General features: G+C 45.2%; 1 protein-coding gene across 3 annotated transcripts in view; it reads right to left on the bottom strand.

The window, feature by feature from the left end:
• The window catches only part of ints1 (integrator complex subunit 1), a 105387-nt gene that overhangs the window by 32530 nt on the left and 52754 nt on the right, over positions 1–20103 (bottom strand). For all 3 annotated transcript variants that reach the window (XM_060943091.1, XM_060943090.1, XM_060943092.1), the window contains 8 exons: positions 19215–19394; positions 18914–19018; positions 18634–18801; positions 18415–18526; positions 13528–13686; positions 13297–13443; positions 6998–7096; positions 6745–6869 (listed from right to left, as the gene is read on the bottom strand). In XM_060943091.1, the coding sequence (XP_060799074.1) occupies positions 6745–6869; positions 6998–7096; positions 13297–13443; positions 13528–13686; positions 18415–18526; positions 18634–18801; positions 18914–19018; positions 19215–19394 (1095 nt within the window). The remainder of the gene's footprint in view (positions 1–6744; positions 6870–6997; positions 7097–13296; positions 13444–13527; positions 13687–18414; positions 18527–18633; positions 18802–18913; positions 19019–19214; positions 19395–20103) is intronic.

Below are 20103 nucleotides of genomic sequence, written 5' to 3'. Positions count from 1 at the left end.
CCGGGGCTCGAACCCGGACCTTCTTGCTGTGAGGCGACAGCGCTAACCACTACACCACCGTGCCGCCTGTGTATGTATAGTAATAATAATAATAAGAAGAATATTGGCTGGCTTTTTTTCATGGTATATCAGACATATTCCATTCAGATAGCATGATACTCAACGAGTCGAAGACGACAACACCAGCCAATATTATTTAAAATATGTCGCTCAGATCCGCGATGTATTTTGTATGAAATATGCGAGTTTTTCAACATGAGATGATAAACTTCATAGCTTCAAGCCAACATATGTTCTTTTTTATTGTATTGACACAGTCACAAACAAAAAGTACCCAAATTTATCAAAACAATTCATCGATTTCCTCACAAGTGACATACAGAGATCTAGGTCATGGTTTTGGTTCTCTATGTCCCAGATGTAGCTCGTATAAAAAATCCGAGTGGTGTATTTCCCAGTAAAACATTCATGCGTGTGTGCGCGCGTCTGTCTGCCTGTCGATAGATAGATAGATAGATAATATAAATTGTAGAAATGCTTTTGAGAATTGTGATATAATAACTGCTACTCATGAAAACTATAAGGACTAAACCATTACATCACTTCATTGTTAATATAAGCAATGCCAGTAACATTTACAGTGGCATGCAAAAGTTTGGGCACCCTTGCTGAAAATGTCTGTTACTGTGAATAGTTAAGTGAGCAAAAGATGAACTGATCACCAAAAGGCATAAAGGTAAAGACGAGACATTTCTTTTCAGCGTTTTCTGCAAGATTTGTGTATTATTTTTGTTTTGTACAACTGGAGAGTGAAAAAAGAAAAGGAACACCATGTGAAAGTTTGGGCACCCCAATACATTTGAGTTCTCAGGTAACTTTTACCAAGGTTCCAGACCTTAATTAGCTTATTGAGCTGTGGCTTGTTCAAATTCTTCGTTAGGAAAGGTCAGATGATGCAGATTTCAAAGCTGTATAAATTCTCTGACTCCCCAAACTTGTCCCTAAAATCAATAGCCATGGGCTCCTCTAAGCAACTCCCTCGCATTCTGAATAATAAAATAATTGATGCTCACAAAGCAGGAGAAGGCTACAAGAATGTAGCAAAGTGTTTTCAGGTAGCTGTTTCCTCAGATTGTAATGTTATTAAGAAATGGCAGTTAACAGAAACAGTGGAGATCAAGGTGAGGTCTGGAAGATGAAGAAAACTTTCTGAAAGAACTGCCCGTTGGATTGCTAGAAAGGCAAATAAAAACCCTGTTTGACTGCAAAAGACCTTCAGAAAGATTTAGCAGACCCTGGAGTGGTAGTGCACTGTTCTACTATGCAGCAACACCTGAACAAATATGACCTTCATGGGAGAGTCATCAGAAGAAAACCTTTCCTGCATCCTAGCCACAAAATTCAGTGTCTGAAGTTTGCAAATGAAGATCTAAATAAGCCTGATGCATTTTGGAAACAAGTCCTGTGGACTGATGAAATAAAAATAGAACTTTTTGGCCACAATGTGCAAAGGTATGTTTGGAGAAAAAAGGGTGCCAAATTCCAGGAAAAGAACACCTCTCCGACTCTGAAGCATGGGTGTGGATCGATCATGCTTTGGGGGGTTGTGTTGCAGCCAGTGGTACAGGGCACATTTCATTGGTCGAGGGAAGCATGGATTTGAATAAATACCAGCAAATTCTGGAAGCAAACAAACATCACACCATCTGTAAAAAAGTTGAAGTTAAAAAGAGGATGGGTCCTACAATAAGACGATGATCCAAAACACACCTCAAAATCTACAATGGAATACCTCAAGAGGCACAAGCTGAAGGTTTTGCTGTGGCCCTCACAGTCCCCTGACCTAAACATCATTGAAAATCTGTGGCTAGATCTCAAAAGAGCAGTGCATGCAAGACAGCCCAAGAAACTTGTAGAACTGGAAGCCTTTTGCAAGGACCAATGTGTGAAAATCCCCCAGGTAAGAACTGAAAGATTATTAGCTGGCTACAAAAAGTGTTTACAAACTGTGATACTTGCCAAAGGGAGTGTGTGGCAGTGGGGGCGTGGCCAAGCGGCAGTCTGTGAATGGAGGGCGGAGTCAGGGAAGGTGAGTGGTCATGTCACTACACCTGTTGTCAATTAACGTGTTTTTGTGTGTCTCCTCCAGTGACCGTGCCCTACAAGAGGAGAGTGAGAAGGGGAGGTCGCTGCCAAGGGCTCGATACTAGCCTGTGTGTGTGTGTGTGTGTGTGTGTGTGTGAGAGAGAGAGGGTTTGAGTCCTATGCTGAAAAGCAGCAATAAAGAAAATACTTCAAACGCAAACAACCGCCTGCCGTGCTTCTATGCTCCACCCACATCAGGGTCTCGCTACAGTGGTGCCGAAACCCTGGACGCCTGCCGGCGGTGGCTGAGGGCAGACGACCGCGACGCTGAGGGAGTGATCGACCTGGTGACACTGGAGCAATTCATCGTGCGACTTCCGGAATGAACGGCGGAGTGGGTCCAGTGTCACTGCCTGGTGTCGCTGGACCAGGCGATCGAGCTGGCAGAGGACCACATGGCGGCAGTTCCGACAGCAGGAAGGCGTGTCTCCTCTTCTCCTCTCTCTTCCTCTCCCTCTGCTTCCTGTCCTCGCCCCATTCCCCCACCGCGGAGGCGGGGGCTGGCTCCCCCCCAGCTGGCCCGGCGCACCTGTGGTGTCCTCCCATTTTCCCCTTCCTTGTCTGTGTCCCCTCCCCCCAGGTGAGTGATGTCCATAACACTGGTGCAGAGGGACAGCCTGGGCCAGTGCGCTGGTGCTGCGGGGAGCCGGGACATCTCCAACATTAGTGCTCTGCGATGGAGGTGGGCGCAGTGGTCTGGGTCCCCAATGCTCCAGAAACTGCCCTCGATCGGGCCGGAGCGTATCGTATACCGGTAAGTGTCCAAGGGGATACGTATCAGGCTTTGGTGGATTCCGGCTGTAACCAGACCTCAATGCACCAAAGCCTGGTGCAAGGTGAAGCATTGGAGAGAGCATGAGTGGTGAAGGTGTTGTGTGTGCACAGGGATGTTCACAACTACCCTTTGGTGTCCATCCACATTCTATTTTGAGGGGAAAAGCATAGTGTAAAGGTGGCGGTTAGCCCTCGTCTCACCCACTCGCTGATTTTGGGGACTGATTGGCCGGGTTTTAAGGAGTTAATGATGCACATAGTGAGCAGTGGGTCCTGCAGTAATCCATCTGGGGAAAGCCCCGGAATAGCATCGGTGGGAGAAGCTGTCACGGAGCCATCTACGTCAGTGACGCGTCAGGGTGATACGCGGAGTGAGGAGCGCCCTGCCCCTCCTCCCTCTCTCGGGGATTCCCTTGGGGATTTCCCATTAGAGCAGTCACGAGACGAGACTCTGCGGCATGCATTTGACCAAGTGAGAGTAATCGATGGTCAAATTCTCCAGCCAAATGCGACGCCGGCCTTCCCCCACTTTGTTATTATTAAGGATAGGTTATACCGAGTGATGCAGGACACTCAAACTGGCAAAAAGACAACACAGTTATTAATTCCAAAGAGCCGCCGGGAACTCATATTCCAGGTGGCTCACTTTAATCCCATGGCCGGACACTTAGGGCAGGATAAAACACTAGCCCGAATAATGGCCTGGTTCTATTGACCAGGGATTCACGGGGATGTCCGTCGGTGGTGTGCGGCGTGCCGCGAATGCCAATTAGTAAATCCCGCGGCCACTCCAAAAGCGCCTTTGCACCCTCTCCCTTTAATCGAGACCCCTTTTGAAAGAATTGGGATGGATCTTGTCAGGCCATTAGATCGGTCAGCACAGGGATATCGCTTTATTTTAGTTCTGGTGGACTATGCAATGCAATATCCGGAAGCAGTGCCTCTTTGTAATATCTCAGCACGCAGTATAGCAGAGGCGCTCTTCTGCTTTATCTCCCAGGTCGGGATTCCGAAAGAAATCCTGACAGACCAAGGCACTACACATTCACGTCATGTACACTGCGCGAGCTGTATGGGCTACTGGGGATTAAACCTATCCGCACCAGCGTCTATCACCCACAAACTGACAGCTTAGTGGAATGTTTTAATAGGACTCTCAAAAATATAATTCACAAGTTCGTAAGCGAAGATGCACGTAATTGGGATAAGTGGCTCGAGCCCCTGTTATTTGCAGTACGAGAAGTCCCGCAAGCCTTCACAGGTTTTTCACCGTTTGAATTATTATATGGGCATAAGCCACGTGGCATTTTGGACATGCTACGTGAAAATTGGGAGGAGGGACCTTCACCTAGTAAGAACGAAATTCAATACGTTCTCGACCTGCACGCCAAACTCCACACACTCACGCACTTAACCTAGGAGAATTTGCGGCAGGCGCAAGAACGTCAAGTCCGACTGTACAACAGGGGCACGCGCCTTAGGGAGTTCACACCAGGAGACAAAGTACTCGTGTTACTGCCCACGTTGAGCTCCAAATTGGTCACCAAGTGGCAAGGGCCCTTCGAGGTCATACGGCGAGTCGGGGACGTCGACTATGAGGTGAGGCGAATAGACAGGGGTGGGGCATTGCAAATTTACCACCTCAATCTATTAAAAACTTGGAATGAGGAGGTCCCCGTGGCATTGGTATCAGTAATCCCAGAGAAGGCGGAGCTGGGGCTGGAGGTTCGAAAAAGAAAACTGGCATCGGCCACCACTCCGGTCCCCTGTGGAGACCACCTCTCCCCGGCCCAACTCACGGAGGTAGCCCAGTTGCAGAAAGAGTTTTCTGATGTGTTTTCGCCCCTGCCCGGCCGCACCCACCTCATAGAACACCACACTGAGACACCCCCAGGGGTGGTAGTGCGCAGCCACCCTTACCACCTGCCCGAACACAAAAAAAAAGGTGGTCCGGGATGAACTCAAGGCCATGCTCGAAATGGGCATAATTGAGGAGTCCCACAGTGACTGGAGCAGCCCAGTGGTCCTGGTCCCCAAGATCGATGGGTCGGTCCGGTTCTGTGTGGACTATAGGAAAGTCAATGCAGTGTCTAAATTCGATGCGTACCCAATGCCTCGCATTGACGAGCTGCTCGATCGATTAGCCACTGCTCATTTTTATTCGACACTGGATTTAACGAAGGGATATTGGCAGATCCCCTTGACTCCTCTGTCCCGAGAGAAAACGGCCTTTTCCACACAGTTTGGCTTACACCAGTTCGTCACACTGCCTTTTGGGTTGTTTGGGGCGCCAGCTATGTTCCAGCGGCTTATGGACAGGGTCCTCCGCCCCCACACCACCTACACAGCCGCGTACCTCGACAATAATTATCGTATACAGCAATGATTGGCCACGGCACCTCCAACACCTTAGGGCCATCCTAAAGTCGCTGAGGCGGGTGGGTCTCATGGCTAACCCAAAGTAGTGTGCAATTGGGCGGATGTAAGTACGGTATCTGGGTTTCCACTTAGGCCATGGGCAGGTGCGTCCCCAAATTAATAAGACAGCAGCAATTGCGGCCTGCCCGAGGCCCAAGACCAAAAAGGGGGCGAGACAGTTCCTGGGGCTGGCTGGCTACTATCGTAGGTTCATACCTAATTATTCAGACGTCACCAGCCCGCTGACTGATCTCACTAAAAAGGGAGCTCTAGATCCGGTCCAGTGGATGAAGCAATGCCAACAGGCTTTCTCTAAGGTAAAGTCTGCACTGTGTGGGGGGCCACTGTTACACTCCCCTGACTTTTCTCTCCCCTTTATTTTACAGACAGACACACTGGACAGAGGGCTGGGGCCATTCTGTCCCAGAAGGTGGAGGGGGAGGAACGTCCTGTGCTGTACCTTAGCCGGAAGCTGTCGATGCGAGAAGGCAGGTACAGCACGATAGAGAAAGAGTGCTTAGCCATCAAGTGGGCGGTCCTTGCCCTCCAGTACTACCTACTGGGACACCCTTTCACCCTCTGTTCGGACTACGCACCCCTCCAGTGGCTCCACCGCATGAAGGATGCCAATGTGCGGATCACCCATTGGTATCTTGCCCTCCAGCCATTTAAATTCCAGGTGGTCCACAGGCCGGGGGCACAGATGGTGGTGGCGGACTTTCTCTCATGTCAAGGGGAGTGGGGGGAGTCAGCTTAAGGCCGGACGGCTCCCCGGCCTGAGCCGGGCGGTGGGGGTATGTGGCAGCGGGGGCGTGGCCGAGCGGCAGTCTGAGAATGGAGGGCGGAGTCAGGGAAGGTGAGTGGTCATGTCACTACACCTGTTGTCAATTAATGTGTGTTTGTGTGTCTCCTCCAGTGACCGCACCCTATAAGAGGAGAGTGAGAAGGGGAAGTTGGTGCCGAGGGCTCGATACTAGCCTGTGTGTGTGTGTGTGTATGTGTGTGAGAGAGAGTGAGAGTTTTTGAGTCCTATGCTGAAAAGCAGCAATAAAGAAAATACTTCAAATGCAAACAACCACCTGCCGTGCTTCTGTGCTCCACCCACATCAGGGTCTCACTACAGGGTGTTACCAGGTACTGACCATGTCAGGTGCCCAAACTTTTGCTTCAGGTCCTTTTCATTTTTTGGTATTTTATGCCTGTAAATGATGGAAATAAAAATGTAATATTGCAGAAAATATTAAAGAAATGTGTCGTCTTTACCCTTATGCCTTTTGGTGATCAGTTCATCTTCTGCTCACTTAACTATTCACAGTAACAAACATTTTCAGCAAGGGTGCCCAAACTTTTGCATGCCATTGTACATGCTATACATTCATTAAATAAAGACTTGGGCATCGAGCGCACCTGCAAGAGGATAGTAGTGAGATCATCTTCAGGGCCGATGACAGGCACCTGACTCATGGCTCTCATCTTCACCGAGCTGTGTGGAGTTTCCACTGTCACTTTCACCCTGCTCGCCTCTGCACTGTCTGAAACATGAGAACCAGCACAGCCATGTCAGTACATCACAGGTCCATGCAGCCACAGAGATAAATGACTCACAACCAAACACATAGTGGTGAAGAACTGAGTAAACATCTTTGACTCAAAAGCTGACCTCTGCGTGGCGGAAGTGATGCACTGAGTAAACTGTGAAACGTGTGTCCGCCTGTTGCTCCTCTCTCATGCTGCACCTCCACCAACTGAGCCATGTAATCTGTCACGGTAGGAAAACATTCAGTTAGACCTACAGTGGTGCTTGAAAGTTTGTGAAACCTTTAGAATTTTCTATATTTCTGCATAAATATGACCTAAAACAACATCAGATTTTCACACAAGTCCTAAAAGTAGATAAAGAGAACCCAGTTAAACAAATGAGACAAAAATATTATACTTGGTCATTTATTTGTTGAGGAAAATGATCCAATATTACATATCTGTGAGTGGCAAAAGTATGTGACCCTCTAGGATTAGCAGTTAATTTGATGGTGAAATTAGAGTCAGGTGTTTTCAATCAGTGGGATGACAATCAGGTGAGAGTGGGCACCCTGTTTTATTTAAAGAACAGGGATCTATCAAAGTCTGATCTTCACAACACATGTTTGTGGAAGTGTATCATGGCACAAACAAAAGAGGTTTCTGAGGACCTCAGAAAAAGCATTGTTGATGCTCATCAGGCTGGAAAAGGTTACAAAACCATCTCTAAAGAGTTTGGACTCCACCAATCCACAGTCAGACAGATTGTGTACAAATGGAAGAAATTCAAGACCATTGTTACCCTCCCCAGGAGAGGTCGACCAACAAAGATCACTCCAAGAGCAAGGCGTGTAATAGTCGGCAAGGTCACAAAGGACCACAGGGTAACTTCTAAGCAACTGAAGGCCTCTCTCACATTGGCTAATGTTAATGTTCATGAGTCCACCATCAGGAGAACACTGAACAACAATGGTGTGGATGGCAGGGTTGCAAGGAGAAAGCCACTGCTCTCCAAAAAGAACATTGCTGCTCATCTGGAGTTTGCTAAAGATCATGTGGACAAGCCAGAAGGCTATTGGAAAAATGTTTTGTGGACAGATGAGACCAAAATAGAACTTTTTGGTTGAAATGAGAAGCGTTATGTTTGGAGAAAGGAAAAACACCGCATTCCAGCATAAGAACCTTATCCCATCTGTGAAACATGGTGGTGGCAGTATCATGGTTTGGGCCTGTTTTGCTGCATCTGGGCCAGGATGGCTTGCCATCATTGATGGAACAATGAATTCTGAATTATACCAGCGAATTCTAAAGGAAAATGTCAGGACATCTGTCCATGAACTGAATCTCAAGAGAAGGTGGGTCATGCAGCAAGACAACGATCCCAAGTACACAAGTCATTCTAAGAATTCAAAGAATGGTTAAAGAAGAATAAAGTTAATGTTTTGGAATGGCCAAGTCAAAGTCCTGACCTTAATCCAATGGAAATGTTGTGGAAGGACCTGAAGCGAGCAGTTCATGTGAGGAAACCCACCAACATCCCAGAGTTGAAGCTGTTCTGTACGGAGGAATGGGTTAAAATTCCTCCAGGCCGGTGTGCAGGACTGATCAACAGTTACCGCAAACGTTTAGTTGCAGTTATTGCTGCACAAGGGGGTCACACCAGATACTGAAAGCAAAGGTTCACATACTTTTGCCACTCACAGATATGTAATATTGGATCATTTTCCTCAACAAATAAATGACCAAGTATAATATTTTTGTCTCATTTGTTTAACTGCGTTCTCTTTATCTACTTTTAGGACTTGTGTGAAAATCTGATGTTGTTTTAGGTCATATTTATGTAGAAATATAGAAAATTCTAAAGGGTTCACAAACTTTCAAGCAACACTGTAGAGGCCTTCTGCATGAACACACCGAGTACACAGCTTTATATAGAACATTTTCAAGCACCCTCATGTATGAATATAAACACTCTTAAATTTGATTTCATCTCTATCTTGTATATTTGCACTATTTATTTTTTTGTCTTAGTGCACTGTTTATTGCTATTTCTACCAAACACAGTCAAACATATTGCTATTGTACCTGTGTACCACAGTGTAAAGGAGCTGAAGAACAGTGCACACTTTCAGCATTAATTTGAAGGTTTTTACATCCAAATCAGATGAACGGTATCAAAATTACAGCACTTTGTACTAAAAAAATAAAAAACAAATGCATTGGCAAGCTCCGGAACACCAAAAGGCCTGGAAGAGCACGGAAAACAACTGAGGTGGATGACGAGGATTCTTTCCTTTGTGAAGAGAAACCATTTCACAACAGTTGGCCAGGTCACAGGGCTGTATGTTGACTTTTTTGCACCTAGCACTGGTAGTGTAGAGGTTGATAGTTTTGTAGCAGATGGCAAAAAAAAAAAATTGTAGTAGGAGTACAAGTAAAAAAAAAAAGTCTGTTTAACCCCTTCGGATACAAGGAAAAATGCTATGGAACTTCATGTGTACAGTTGTACATATTATATCTGAAGGGGATAAAAACAAGCGGAAGTAGTACAGTTCCTCACTTAAACTGGTCTGTGACTGGTACAGGAGATGCACGTTGTATACAGGGCACACAAGAGCCAAACCAAAACATGTTTTCAGGCATAGCTGTGAATTTTCCCTTTCATTTGGCAGTGGTTCTTCTTGAGTTTCGTCCTCGTGGGCTCATCTGGGGTTTTGGTTTAGTGCTTTTAAATACCACTTCATTTTCTCGTCATCTAGTTAGCTAGCAATTTGGAAAGTGGAGCGAGGAGTTACTCTATATTCACTGAAGCTTCACTGCACCCTCGGTGTAGCTAAGCTACACCGACATGGCAAAAGTAGTTTGCTATAGGGCTGCACAATATATCGAAAAAGTATCGATATCGCGATATCATAGTTTGCGATACACATACCGCAAAAATTACTTAAATTTCGATAAAAGGCACATTTTTCTGTGCCGTCCAATCGCATTTGAAGGTCAACAAGCGCCGCGGGATAACTCCGCCCCCTATTGCAAAACAAGTAAAAGCCTCGTGGTGATGGCGGAAGGCGGGAGCAAGTGTGGGGAGACAAACTTGTGTGAGGAGGAACTGGTTTCCAAAAAAAAAAAAATGCACGTCTGCTATTTGGAAGTACTTTGGATTCAGGAGGGGTGATGTACTGCAAACTCAGGTACTTTGCAAGACATGTACCTGTAAAACAGTGGTGGGGCGGCTCACTGGGACAAACACTGCTGTACAGAAGCATAAAAACATAAAACCGTGCTCTCTCTCTCACACACACACTACCGCTCTCACTCTCTATCTCTCACACACACACACACACACACACACACCACTGCTCTCTCACCCGCATGTGTTATTAACAGATTGTGTTTGAGTTTATGGTGAATCTGTGTCGCTCACCTTCATCTCCCGGGAGCCGCTGAAATTGCCATTTTGAATGCTTTATGTTAATGTAATGTAGTTTTCAGTTTTTTGTTGACTTCAACTTAAGACATTTTCTGCTGCGCTCACAAAAATTAAGAGATTTAAAGATGATTGATGGACATCATTACAGGTGTAGCCATGTTTTTCCAATAAAAAATAATGTTGGAATGGAAGCGATGCATTGGGTGTTTTTTTTAAATGCTAGATACAGGGCAGAACGGCGAGTAGAGGCAAGAAAAACATTATATATTTAATTATCGTGATACATATCGATATCGAGATATTCAGTCATGTTATCGAATATCGCATATTTTCTGATATCGTGCAGCCCTAGTTTGCTACATCAGACGCTTTTTATTATTTCTTTCTTAATTGAAACAACTTCATGCCAAGTCAGAGCTCTCAGTAATCAATATAACGGTCAGTCAAACAGATACAGAGGTAAAAAAAAAAATGTTCATGTGTTTGCATGGTTTGTTATGCTTACTTCGCACTGTATGATGTCGACGTCATATGGAAGTGCATCTGTGGCTACGCCTCACCTTGGCCTTCGACATGTGCAGTCAACGCACACAAGTCCAAAGACATTTTAAAAAAACTTCGACCTTTAGTTTTATTTCCACAGCGGCAGAAAGATCCGCTCGGGAAAACGTAGCTTATGCAACCGCACTACTTGATCAATAAAAGAGCTTCGCTACCGAAAGGTTATTTGATTCAGAAAACAGTGACATGACCAACACATGACTGAAAAATGTAATTAAATTAGTGACACCAGCTCGACTCGACGGGGATTGTTCGCTCAGAACTGTGGGATTTGTTGTTGGATGTGTGAATCTCCATCGACATGATCTTTAATCGCATGACAGACTCCAACTCGCAAGTCGAATAGTGATGTGGCATCGATTCACCTCACACAAAGAAGCGCCTCTGTCTCACACACACACACACAACTGTATCGCACAAGTGCTGTAATTTCATTCATTGCACAGACTGATTTTTTTTTTTTTGTATCATACATGTCTCATTGTACAGCCCTGCTGATCACACACTCTCCAGGTGTTTGGTGGGGTCTCTGTGTCAAAGTCAACAATCAAGAGAAGCCTTCACCAGAGTAAACAGACAGGGTTAACCACAAGACTGGAAACCACTGGTAAGCTTCAAAAACAAGATCAGATAAGAGTCTGCATTTAAAAAAAAAAAAAAGCTTGTACATTCCTGGAACAATGTCAGAGGAACTGCTTGTGATCTGGAGAACGGATCAGCGTGTACAGCCATGGAGTGGGTGTGTACAGTTGCCAATGGAACAGTTTTCCTTCTGTTTATTGATGATGTGTGTGCTGACAAAAGCAATAGGATGCATTCTGAAGTGTATTATCTGTTCACATTCAGCCAAATGATTTAAAACTCACTGGACGGTGTTTCACAGTGCAGACTGACAAAGACCAGAAGCAAACTCTGAACGCATCCTAAGACTTTTTTTTTTTTTTAACAAAGAAGTGGAATTTTCAGCTCCAATATACTGTGGTAGACAGCTTAAATGCCAATAATTTTATCACCATTCAAATATTTATGGAGCTCATCTCATCTCATTGTCTCTAGCCGCTTTATCCTGTTCTACAGGGTCGCAGGCAAGCTGGAGCCTATCCCAGCTGACTACGGGTGAAAGGCGGGGTACACCCTGGACAAGTCGCCAGGTCATCACAGGGCTGACACATAGACACAGACAACCATTCACACTCACATTCACACCTACGCTCAATTTAGAGTCACCAGTTAACCTAACCTGCATGTCTTTGGACTGTGGGGGAAACCGGAGCACCCGGAGGAAACCCACGCGGACACGGGGAGAACATGCAAACTCCACACAGAAAGGCCCTCGCCGGCCACGGGGCTCAAACCCGGACCTTCTTGCTGTGAGGCGACAGCGCTAACCACTACACCACCGTGCCGCCCTTATGGAGCTCACTGCATCATAATTTTTATTTTATTTGATTCAGTTTATTTTTCTATTTTTCCTTCCTTTTTGCACACACAGATCAGCCATAACGTTATGAGCACTGAGAGGTGAAGTGAATTACACTGATTATCTCATTACAGTGGCACCTGTCAAGGGGTGGGATATATTAGTATTAGGCAGCAAGAGAACAGTCAGTCCTTGAAGCTGATGTGTTGGAAGCAGAAAAAATGGGCAAGTGTAAGGATCTGAGTGACTTTGACAAGGGCCAAATTGTGATGGCTAGATGACTGGGTCTGAGCATCTCCAAAATGGCACATCTTGTGGGGTGTTCCCAGTATGCAGTGGTTAGTACCTCCCAAAAGTGGTCCAAAGAAGGACAACCGGTGAACTGGCGACAGGATCATGGGTGTCGAAGGCTTATTGATTTACATGGGGCACGAAGGCTAGCCCATATGGTCCAAGAGGTACAGTAGTGCAAATTGCTGAAAAAGTTAAAACTGATACCTTTCTGTTTTATCCAGCATTAACGTTTTCAGCAGTTTGTGCTCCAGTAGCTCTTTTGTGGGATTGGACCATATGGGCTAGCCTTCATGCCCCATGCGAATCATTGAGCCTTCGACACCCATGACCCTGTCACCGGTTCACCGGTTGTCCTTCCTTGGACCACTTTTGGGAGGTACTAACCACTGCATACCGGGAATACCCCACAAGATGTGCCATTTTGGAGATGCTCAGACCCAGTCATCTCACCATCGCAATTTGGCCCTTGTCAAAGTCACTCAGATGCCCATTTTTCCTCCTTCCAACACATCAACTTCAAGAACTGACTGTTCTCTTGCTGCTTGATATATCCCACACCTTGATAGGTGCCGGTGTAATCAGATAATCAATGTACTTCACTTCACCTGTCAGTGGTTTTAAGGTGATAGCTGATCAGTGTAGGCACTATACAGGAAACAGCTAATCGACTAATATATGAAGACAGTAATTCAAACATAGCTGATTGAAAGTGAGATGCATGCCGGTTTGTCCTCACTCTTGTCCATGATGTTCTGCTCCAATGTCTGTGGATCGTGGGAGACGGCTTGGTCCAAGTACTGCAGCAGTTTGCTCATGCTCGATACGGGAATTCCGAAGGACTGCACGAACAGCAGCAGCTGCTGCGGCTCCAAATCCTGCAGTGCTGTAAGGAGCGAGAAAGACACCACGCTGCTCACAAAAGGTTAAACAGGGGACTTCATTTGCTACATCTGAAGTAACTGCTTACCTGCATCGACCAATCGGGATACCTCTGAGCGGATCATCCTCAGTTTCAGCCAATCGGGCAAGAGAAGAGCTTCCTCTGAGGTGTCCACCAGGAAAGCAGTAGGAAGGGGCTTTTTATCAGGGAACCAGATTTCTAGCAGAGTGTAGAAGTCACTTTCACCTGTTAAAGACATACATCAAGGACATGCGGTCATTCTATAATACGTCACATCCGTAACGGAATTTCGTCACATCCATAACGCTGACTTTTCCTTCCGAAACTCTGCATGAAATACAAAATATTTTAAACAAAGATTTTTTTTAATATTCACCTTGGACCCCTCTATCAAACGGATATCTCCATTTCGACATTAGGTTTACAATTTCACAGAGTTTGATAAAAATGTACAGTCACCCAAGAAAAGTGATACTTTTTCTGTCACATCCATAACGCATCTTTTATTGGCATTTTCTGGCATGCCCTAGATGTACTATGGGAATTGTTCTTGTTCTATCACTTCTCCAGTATGGTACAGCCTTAAAATATGCAACACCTGTTTAAATACTGGGAGACAATAAAACATGCACTGGGTCATTTGTTGCCATTTTGAGTTCAAGTGTCACGTCCATAACGCTGGAATTGCTCAATACTGAGTAAGACACAGTAAACGAATATAAAATATAAATACTTTAACATGTAAGTAATACTTATGTAATTCAATTATATACATGTTCTCGAATACACTGCATAAACACCCCTTTTTGTTTATTCTTTGCACAGCTTTTCTACTTTCTTAATTGTGAAAATGTTCTGCTTAACATGTTTGTTAAAATTTTGCCAGGTGTTATATTCAAACAGGTCTGGAGAGTAAGAAGGTCGATGGAGACATACACTTCGACTAGTGCGGAGAGCTTCTTACCAAGACTGAAAATATTTAAACAACTGATCGTTCATGTGGATATCTCCATTCAGGGCCCGTTTACACGAGGACGCTGTCGGGCAAAAACGACTAAATATTTTATCGGAAGTGCCTTTCGTCTACACGGGGACGGCGTTTCCGAGGCCGAAAAACGGAAAAAATTGAAAACGCCTTCCAGAGTGGATAAGTTAAAAACAGCCCCCGTTGCATATCCGTCTAAACTACCCAATACGCGAAACTCTGCTCGGATCTGCTCACGTCGGGTACGCGTTTACGTCATACATATGTCATATACTGTACATGCCAGCCCGGGAAGTAAGAAAGTAAGTAAAAAAGTAAGAGCATGTCTGATTACATCGATCCAACGGACCTTCAAGCTGCTCTGGCAGCTTTAATAAACGTCCAGGAGTCCTTCGAACATCTATACCGAATCTGCACATATACCGTTAATGAACAGAGGCGGGTATAGCATGCTCTTACTTTTTTACTTACTTTCTTACTTACCATAGCCAGAGTAGTCAAAGTTTTCGCGGCGCAGATGTGCAGATCAGACAAGACGGAAGACGTTGCGCATGCGTGCAGACATAGCGGAGGTCTTTCACAGCACCACCTAGCCACCTGGCATGCACATCCAATTGAATTCCACACATTTATGCGTCACCGTATAGACGCAGATTTCCTCCTTGAAAGCGGTTGTGTAGACGCAGAAAAAAAGTGAGAACGAAAATGGACTTTTGCGTTTTTGTTTCAGACCGTCCCCGTGTAAAGTGGGTCTTAGTGTTTTCAACGAGCAAGGGTGAATTTTCCACAAATTATATGAAAATCCACTTTTCTTTGAACACCTCCAGAACAAATATTACAAAATTGGGGGTTGGGGGGGTATGGGATTGACATGGATGAGTGGAAAATACCAAAAGAAATGAAGTAAATGACGTTTCAGACCAGCCAACGTTTACAAATTTTGCGCAATAATATGCCAAAAGAGCTGTGTTTTCTTCCCCCCAAAAAAAGAAAGATGAGCCGATCAACATAGGAATCCGAGAACGACTGACAGTTATGTCGGTGTTCCGAGCGCTTTACGGTCATTTAACACAAGCCATTTAGCACAATTTCTAAGAACATTTAATCTTTCTTATAAATACCCACCGATCACGTTTAAAGATCTCATCTCAGCTCATTATCTGTAGCCGCTTTATCCTGTTCTACAGGGTCGCAGGCAAGCTGGAGCCTATCCCAGCTGACTACGGGTGAAAGGCGGGGTTGTAGGTACAGTCCGTCTAAGAACTACAACAATCCCTTTAAGGACTACAACTCCCATCACCAGCTTCCGCGTTGACCTGCGTCACGCGGGGGCGGGATCACCAACGTCACATCCTCCATGAAAGCATAAGAAACCCGGAAACTCCTAGCTCCTCCTCTTTTGGCGCCGTGATTTCAACACGGACACAAGGAGGACTTCTCTCTCTCTTTCTGTCTGGACCAGCGGTCTGCAGGCACAAAGAGATTTGCTCCGGCAAGCAAACCAGATAAGACGTCTTTTTCTCCTTTCTTGCAAGAATCAGAGTTTCACGCTTTTCTTTGTTTACCTTTGGCCACGGTAGACTCTAAGATCGCGTGATTTTTAAACTCAGCTTGAGTTACAACCGGTTTTTATTTCTATTATCAAGTACGTACCAAACTGCCGCCAAGCAGTTAATTTAAAAGTTAGGAGCGACCGAAATTCCTCCTAATTAAAGCGCTGTGCACGTTATTCTGATCAGAGACTTTTCATCACGAGCAACCATCGGACCAAGAAATTCTCTGCGCTTTCTACAGAAGCAACTCACGTGCTTCACAACGGAAACTCCAAAGTCTCGGAACATCTCTTCATAATTTTACGTAGAGGCAAAATACTGAGTAAGACTGGCAATCTTTGGGCAAAAACCTAGTCTTAGGAATTAGCTTTTATGAAGTGTGAATTTAAACTCAGGAACGGTTTAATTGTTTACACTGTAGACACGCAGCGTGTTGAATTGATGATTGTATCATTTTGTTTTAATCTCTCAATTGTTTAATAGATAGGCTTTGCATGCTCTCTCTCTATTCCTACTAACATCCTCAATTTCCTTATTTACACATATCTGGACCTCAAGATTTCAGTGGATTTAGTACTGTTATAAGCTAGTGAAATTAGCCTATGGCTAATTCTTTTGTCCCATTAGCATCCAAAGCTAATTCTTTTGTGTTACTTAGAAACACGTGGTCACCAGGCCTCACACCTTAGCTAGCATTCCATGCTAACTCTTTGTTCAGGCCACACACAGACTAACTCTGTGTCAGGCCACGTGGCCACACACAAACACACCTTAGCTAGCATTGTCTCGTTAGCAAGCTAGGCTAACCTTTTCTTAGGCCACAGGCCTCACAAACAGTTAGCTACCAAAGCTAACTCTTTTGTTCTACTCAGAAACACGTGGTCACCCCCAACACACTCACACACATGCTCAAGTATATATCATATTTGTATATATTTCAACTGCAATTATCCATTTTTTTCTCTCATCTCTCTCTCTCTCTCATTATCTCTAGCCGCTTTATCCTTCTACAGGGTCGCAGGCAAGCTGGAGCCTATCCCAGCTGACTACGGGCGAAAGGCGGGGTACACCCTGGACAAGTCGCCAGGTCATCACAGGGCTGACACATAGACACAGACAACCATTCACACTCACATTCACACCTACGGTCAATTTAGAGTCACCAGTTAACCTAACCTGCATGCCTTTGAACTGTGGGGGAAACCGGAGCACCCGGAGGAAACCCACGCGGACACGGGGAGAACATGCAAACTCCGCACAGAAAGGCCCTCGCCGGCCATGGGGCTCGAACCCGGACCTTCTTGCTGTGAGGCGACAGCGCTAACCACTACACCACCGTGCCGCCCGGGTTTAAAGATGTTTGAGGGATTTATAGAAGTAGCTGAGATTCTGATAGAATATGAGCGATTGTATTTCGCCACTCCGCCATCTTGAAATCGCCATGTTTGATGTTGCCCGTATGTTCGTTACCAGTTCTCCTTCCAAACAATTTAACGCACTACACCAACAGTCCACTTCCAGGTTTGTAATGTATATGTGACAAATAAAGGCTTCCAATTCTAAAAATCTAGTCAGAAATTCTCTTTAACAGGCAACAAAATCCACAAATCAACAGACTTCACTTTTATGAAGTTTAAATCTCACTTGACTAGATAACGCATGCACAGTACTGACACAATCCTGGTGCCATAGTAACGCGGTTCTTGCCGTCGAAAAAGATTGTTTTTATTTGCTGAGAAAACCTAACAAAAGCATATCGCGTAAAAATCCAAGGGAAAACATAATTTTTTGAAAGAAAAAAAGAGTGGCCAGCGATGGAGTTTATAGGAAGCAAAATGCTCCCAAAGTCTGGCGGAGTGTGCTCACTGCTTACTTTTATATTTGTTTGTGCGTGTGTTCATGTTGACTGCTTCAATGATCGGGCTTTTTTTTTTTTTACACGCAAACGCCTGACACCTGGGCATCTTCAGGGTTGTTTACAACAATTGTGTGAAAACACTTGTGCGTGAAATGACCGGATACCTTTCAAGCGCTCCTCTAATGCAGCATCTTTGCTTTCTACCATTATGAATGGAATTCCCCCCCCGAGTTCATTAATATGAAATAATTTATAGTTCACATTTACTATTTATTTGGATGCCACTGAAATATTTCGGCTGAAGATAATCTTTTTTTTTGTGTGTTGGGGGGAAGCTGACATTTTCACTCGGAAAAGTTAAAAACGGGATGGGAGAACCTCGGCTGTGGGATTCGTGGGGAAAACGGGTGAATACATCTACTTTAGGCTCAAACAAGATGTTCGTTTTTTTTCCATACGTCATTTCGACCTAAACTGTTTTGTACAAGTCGTATGGGTAAAAATGCAGAAATAAAAACTGGATATTTCAATCCAACAGTTTTCAAGAAGTAGCATACCTTTGGGTGGTCCTAGTGTGAGCAGAATGACCATGGCGTGAACCACCAGTATGTGCATTGTAGCAGTTTCTCCTGTTGTCCAGCGCAGAAACACCTGATCCTGAGACTCGGACTGTTAAATCCAGCATGAAGACAAGAAGTTAACCCAAACAAAATAAAATAAAATAAAGGGCTATTTCCAGATGAGTGTATGATTATTCTGAACTTCGTTGTGCTGACCCAGCTGTAAAGATCCTCTCCTTCCTTGGTCTTCCTCATACGACAGATGTAGGTAGAGAAGATGGATATGAGGGAAATGAGTGTGGCATCTGACTCTGGCCTGTACGAGTGCTTAGAGAACAGACTGTTCATGATAGTGGAGCGCTCCACAATCAGCCGGGCTACATCCTGATACACACACACACGCACGCAATGCAAAGACACGCATTACACGTACCGTATCGTAGTCATCAACCATTAAGTCAATTCCACAGCGCTTATGGCTCAAATGAACCCTCACCAGTGCAAGATCATTGTGTAGACCCTGCTCCCCTACTGGTGCATGCTGGGACAGGTAAATCAGATAGGCGCTTATGGTCTGAGGATCAGTCTCCATGTGAATGGCCTTCGGAAAAGACATCAGCACTTAACTCGAGAAACAGAAATGCTGACCAATGCACGAGACACAATAGATTACTGGAGTTTAAAGAAAGCACTCGCTTTACTTAAGCCTAATCTGGGCTATTTCAGCAAATCTTCCTCACTTATCCTGATAATACATATATTCATGATAACTGCTCTAAACCGGATCGCAGGCTGACCTGCTGCAGGGCGTTGGCCGTCATATCCCTCACGCTGTCAAACAACGGCAGTTTAGGCAGGTCCTGAAGGAGCCACTGATACGCAGGCAGAAGCTCTGCATCCCTGGAGTCGTCCTCCATCAGCTGGTCTCGCTCCTCTCCGTCCTTAATCCCTCCCTCAGACAGCACCAACGACAGACCCTGCCAGTCCGGGAACAGAATCGCAAATTAGCTCCGATGCAATACTGTACTTAACCAACATCAGCACATTGACTGCTAAACTATAACCGTCGCCAACATTAGCGTACATATGCTTTCTTTCTGACTTATTATGCAGTTTTTCAATTTTACAAGCACTGTAGGGGCCCGATAGTTATCAGCAGGGGCTCTCACTCACCTGCCAGTGTATGATGCAAGGCACTGCTGTCTTTATTAAGGCAAAAAAAGCAAAAAAGCTTGCTACTAGTTGGAACAAGTGGAGTTAAGAGACGAAACTAAGCAGGTTCAGATGAGGATAACATTTCAATACTCAATCTTACATAACATGCAGCAGACGGGCAAAGAATTATTGGCACCCTTCATTCAAATGAGCATGAGAAGGTCCTTGTCAGTGCAATCTACAAAAAGCACTGACAGGAACTAGTTTAGTGCTGTTACTCTCTCGCCTTAAAGGTCCCATGGCATGGTGGTTTGCTGATGCTTTAAACGGGCTCGTGGAGGTTTCCGGATGTTATATCCGCAGCCTTTCTCGAAATGAACCCTCGGCACGTAAATATAGCCTCCTGGGAGAAAGCCCCATTTCAGCGCTTTTCCCAGTGCGTCGTTTTGCTAATGAGAAGCAGGAGGTGGGGAAGGGTAGAGGGTGGGGGCGGGCCATGGGGGGAGGGGGAGGGGCTTGACCAAGCTGCGC

The sequence above is a fragment of the Neoarius graeffei genome, chromosome 16 (assembly GCF_027579695.1).
Source record: "Neoarius graeffei isolate fNeoGra1 chromosome 16, fNeoGra1.pri, whole genome shotgun sequence".
In the NCBI taxonomy this organism is placed as follows: domain Eukaryota; kingdom Metazoa; phylum Chordata; class Actinopteri; order Siluriformes; family Ariidae; genus Neoarius; species Neoarius graeffei.
Note: the sequence above shows the minus strand (reverse complement) of the source record. Positions and strands in the feature narration are given on the sequence as shown.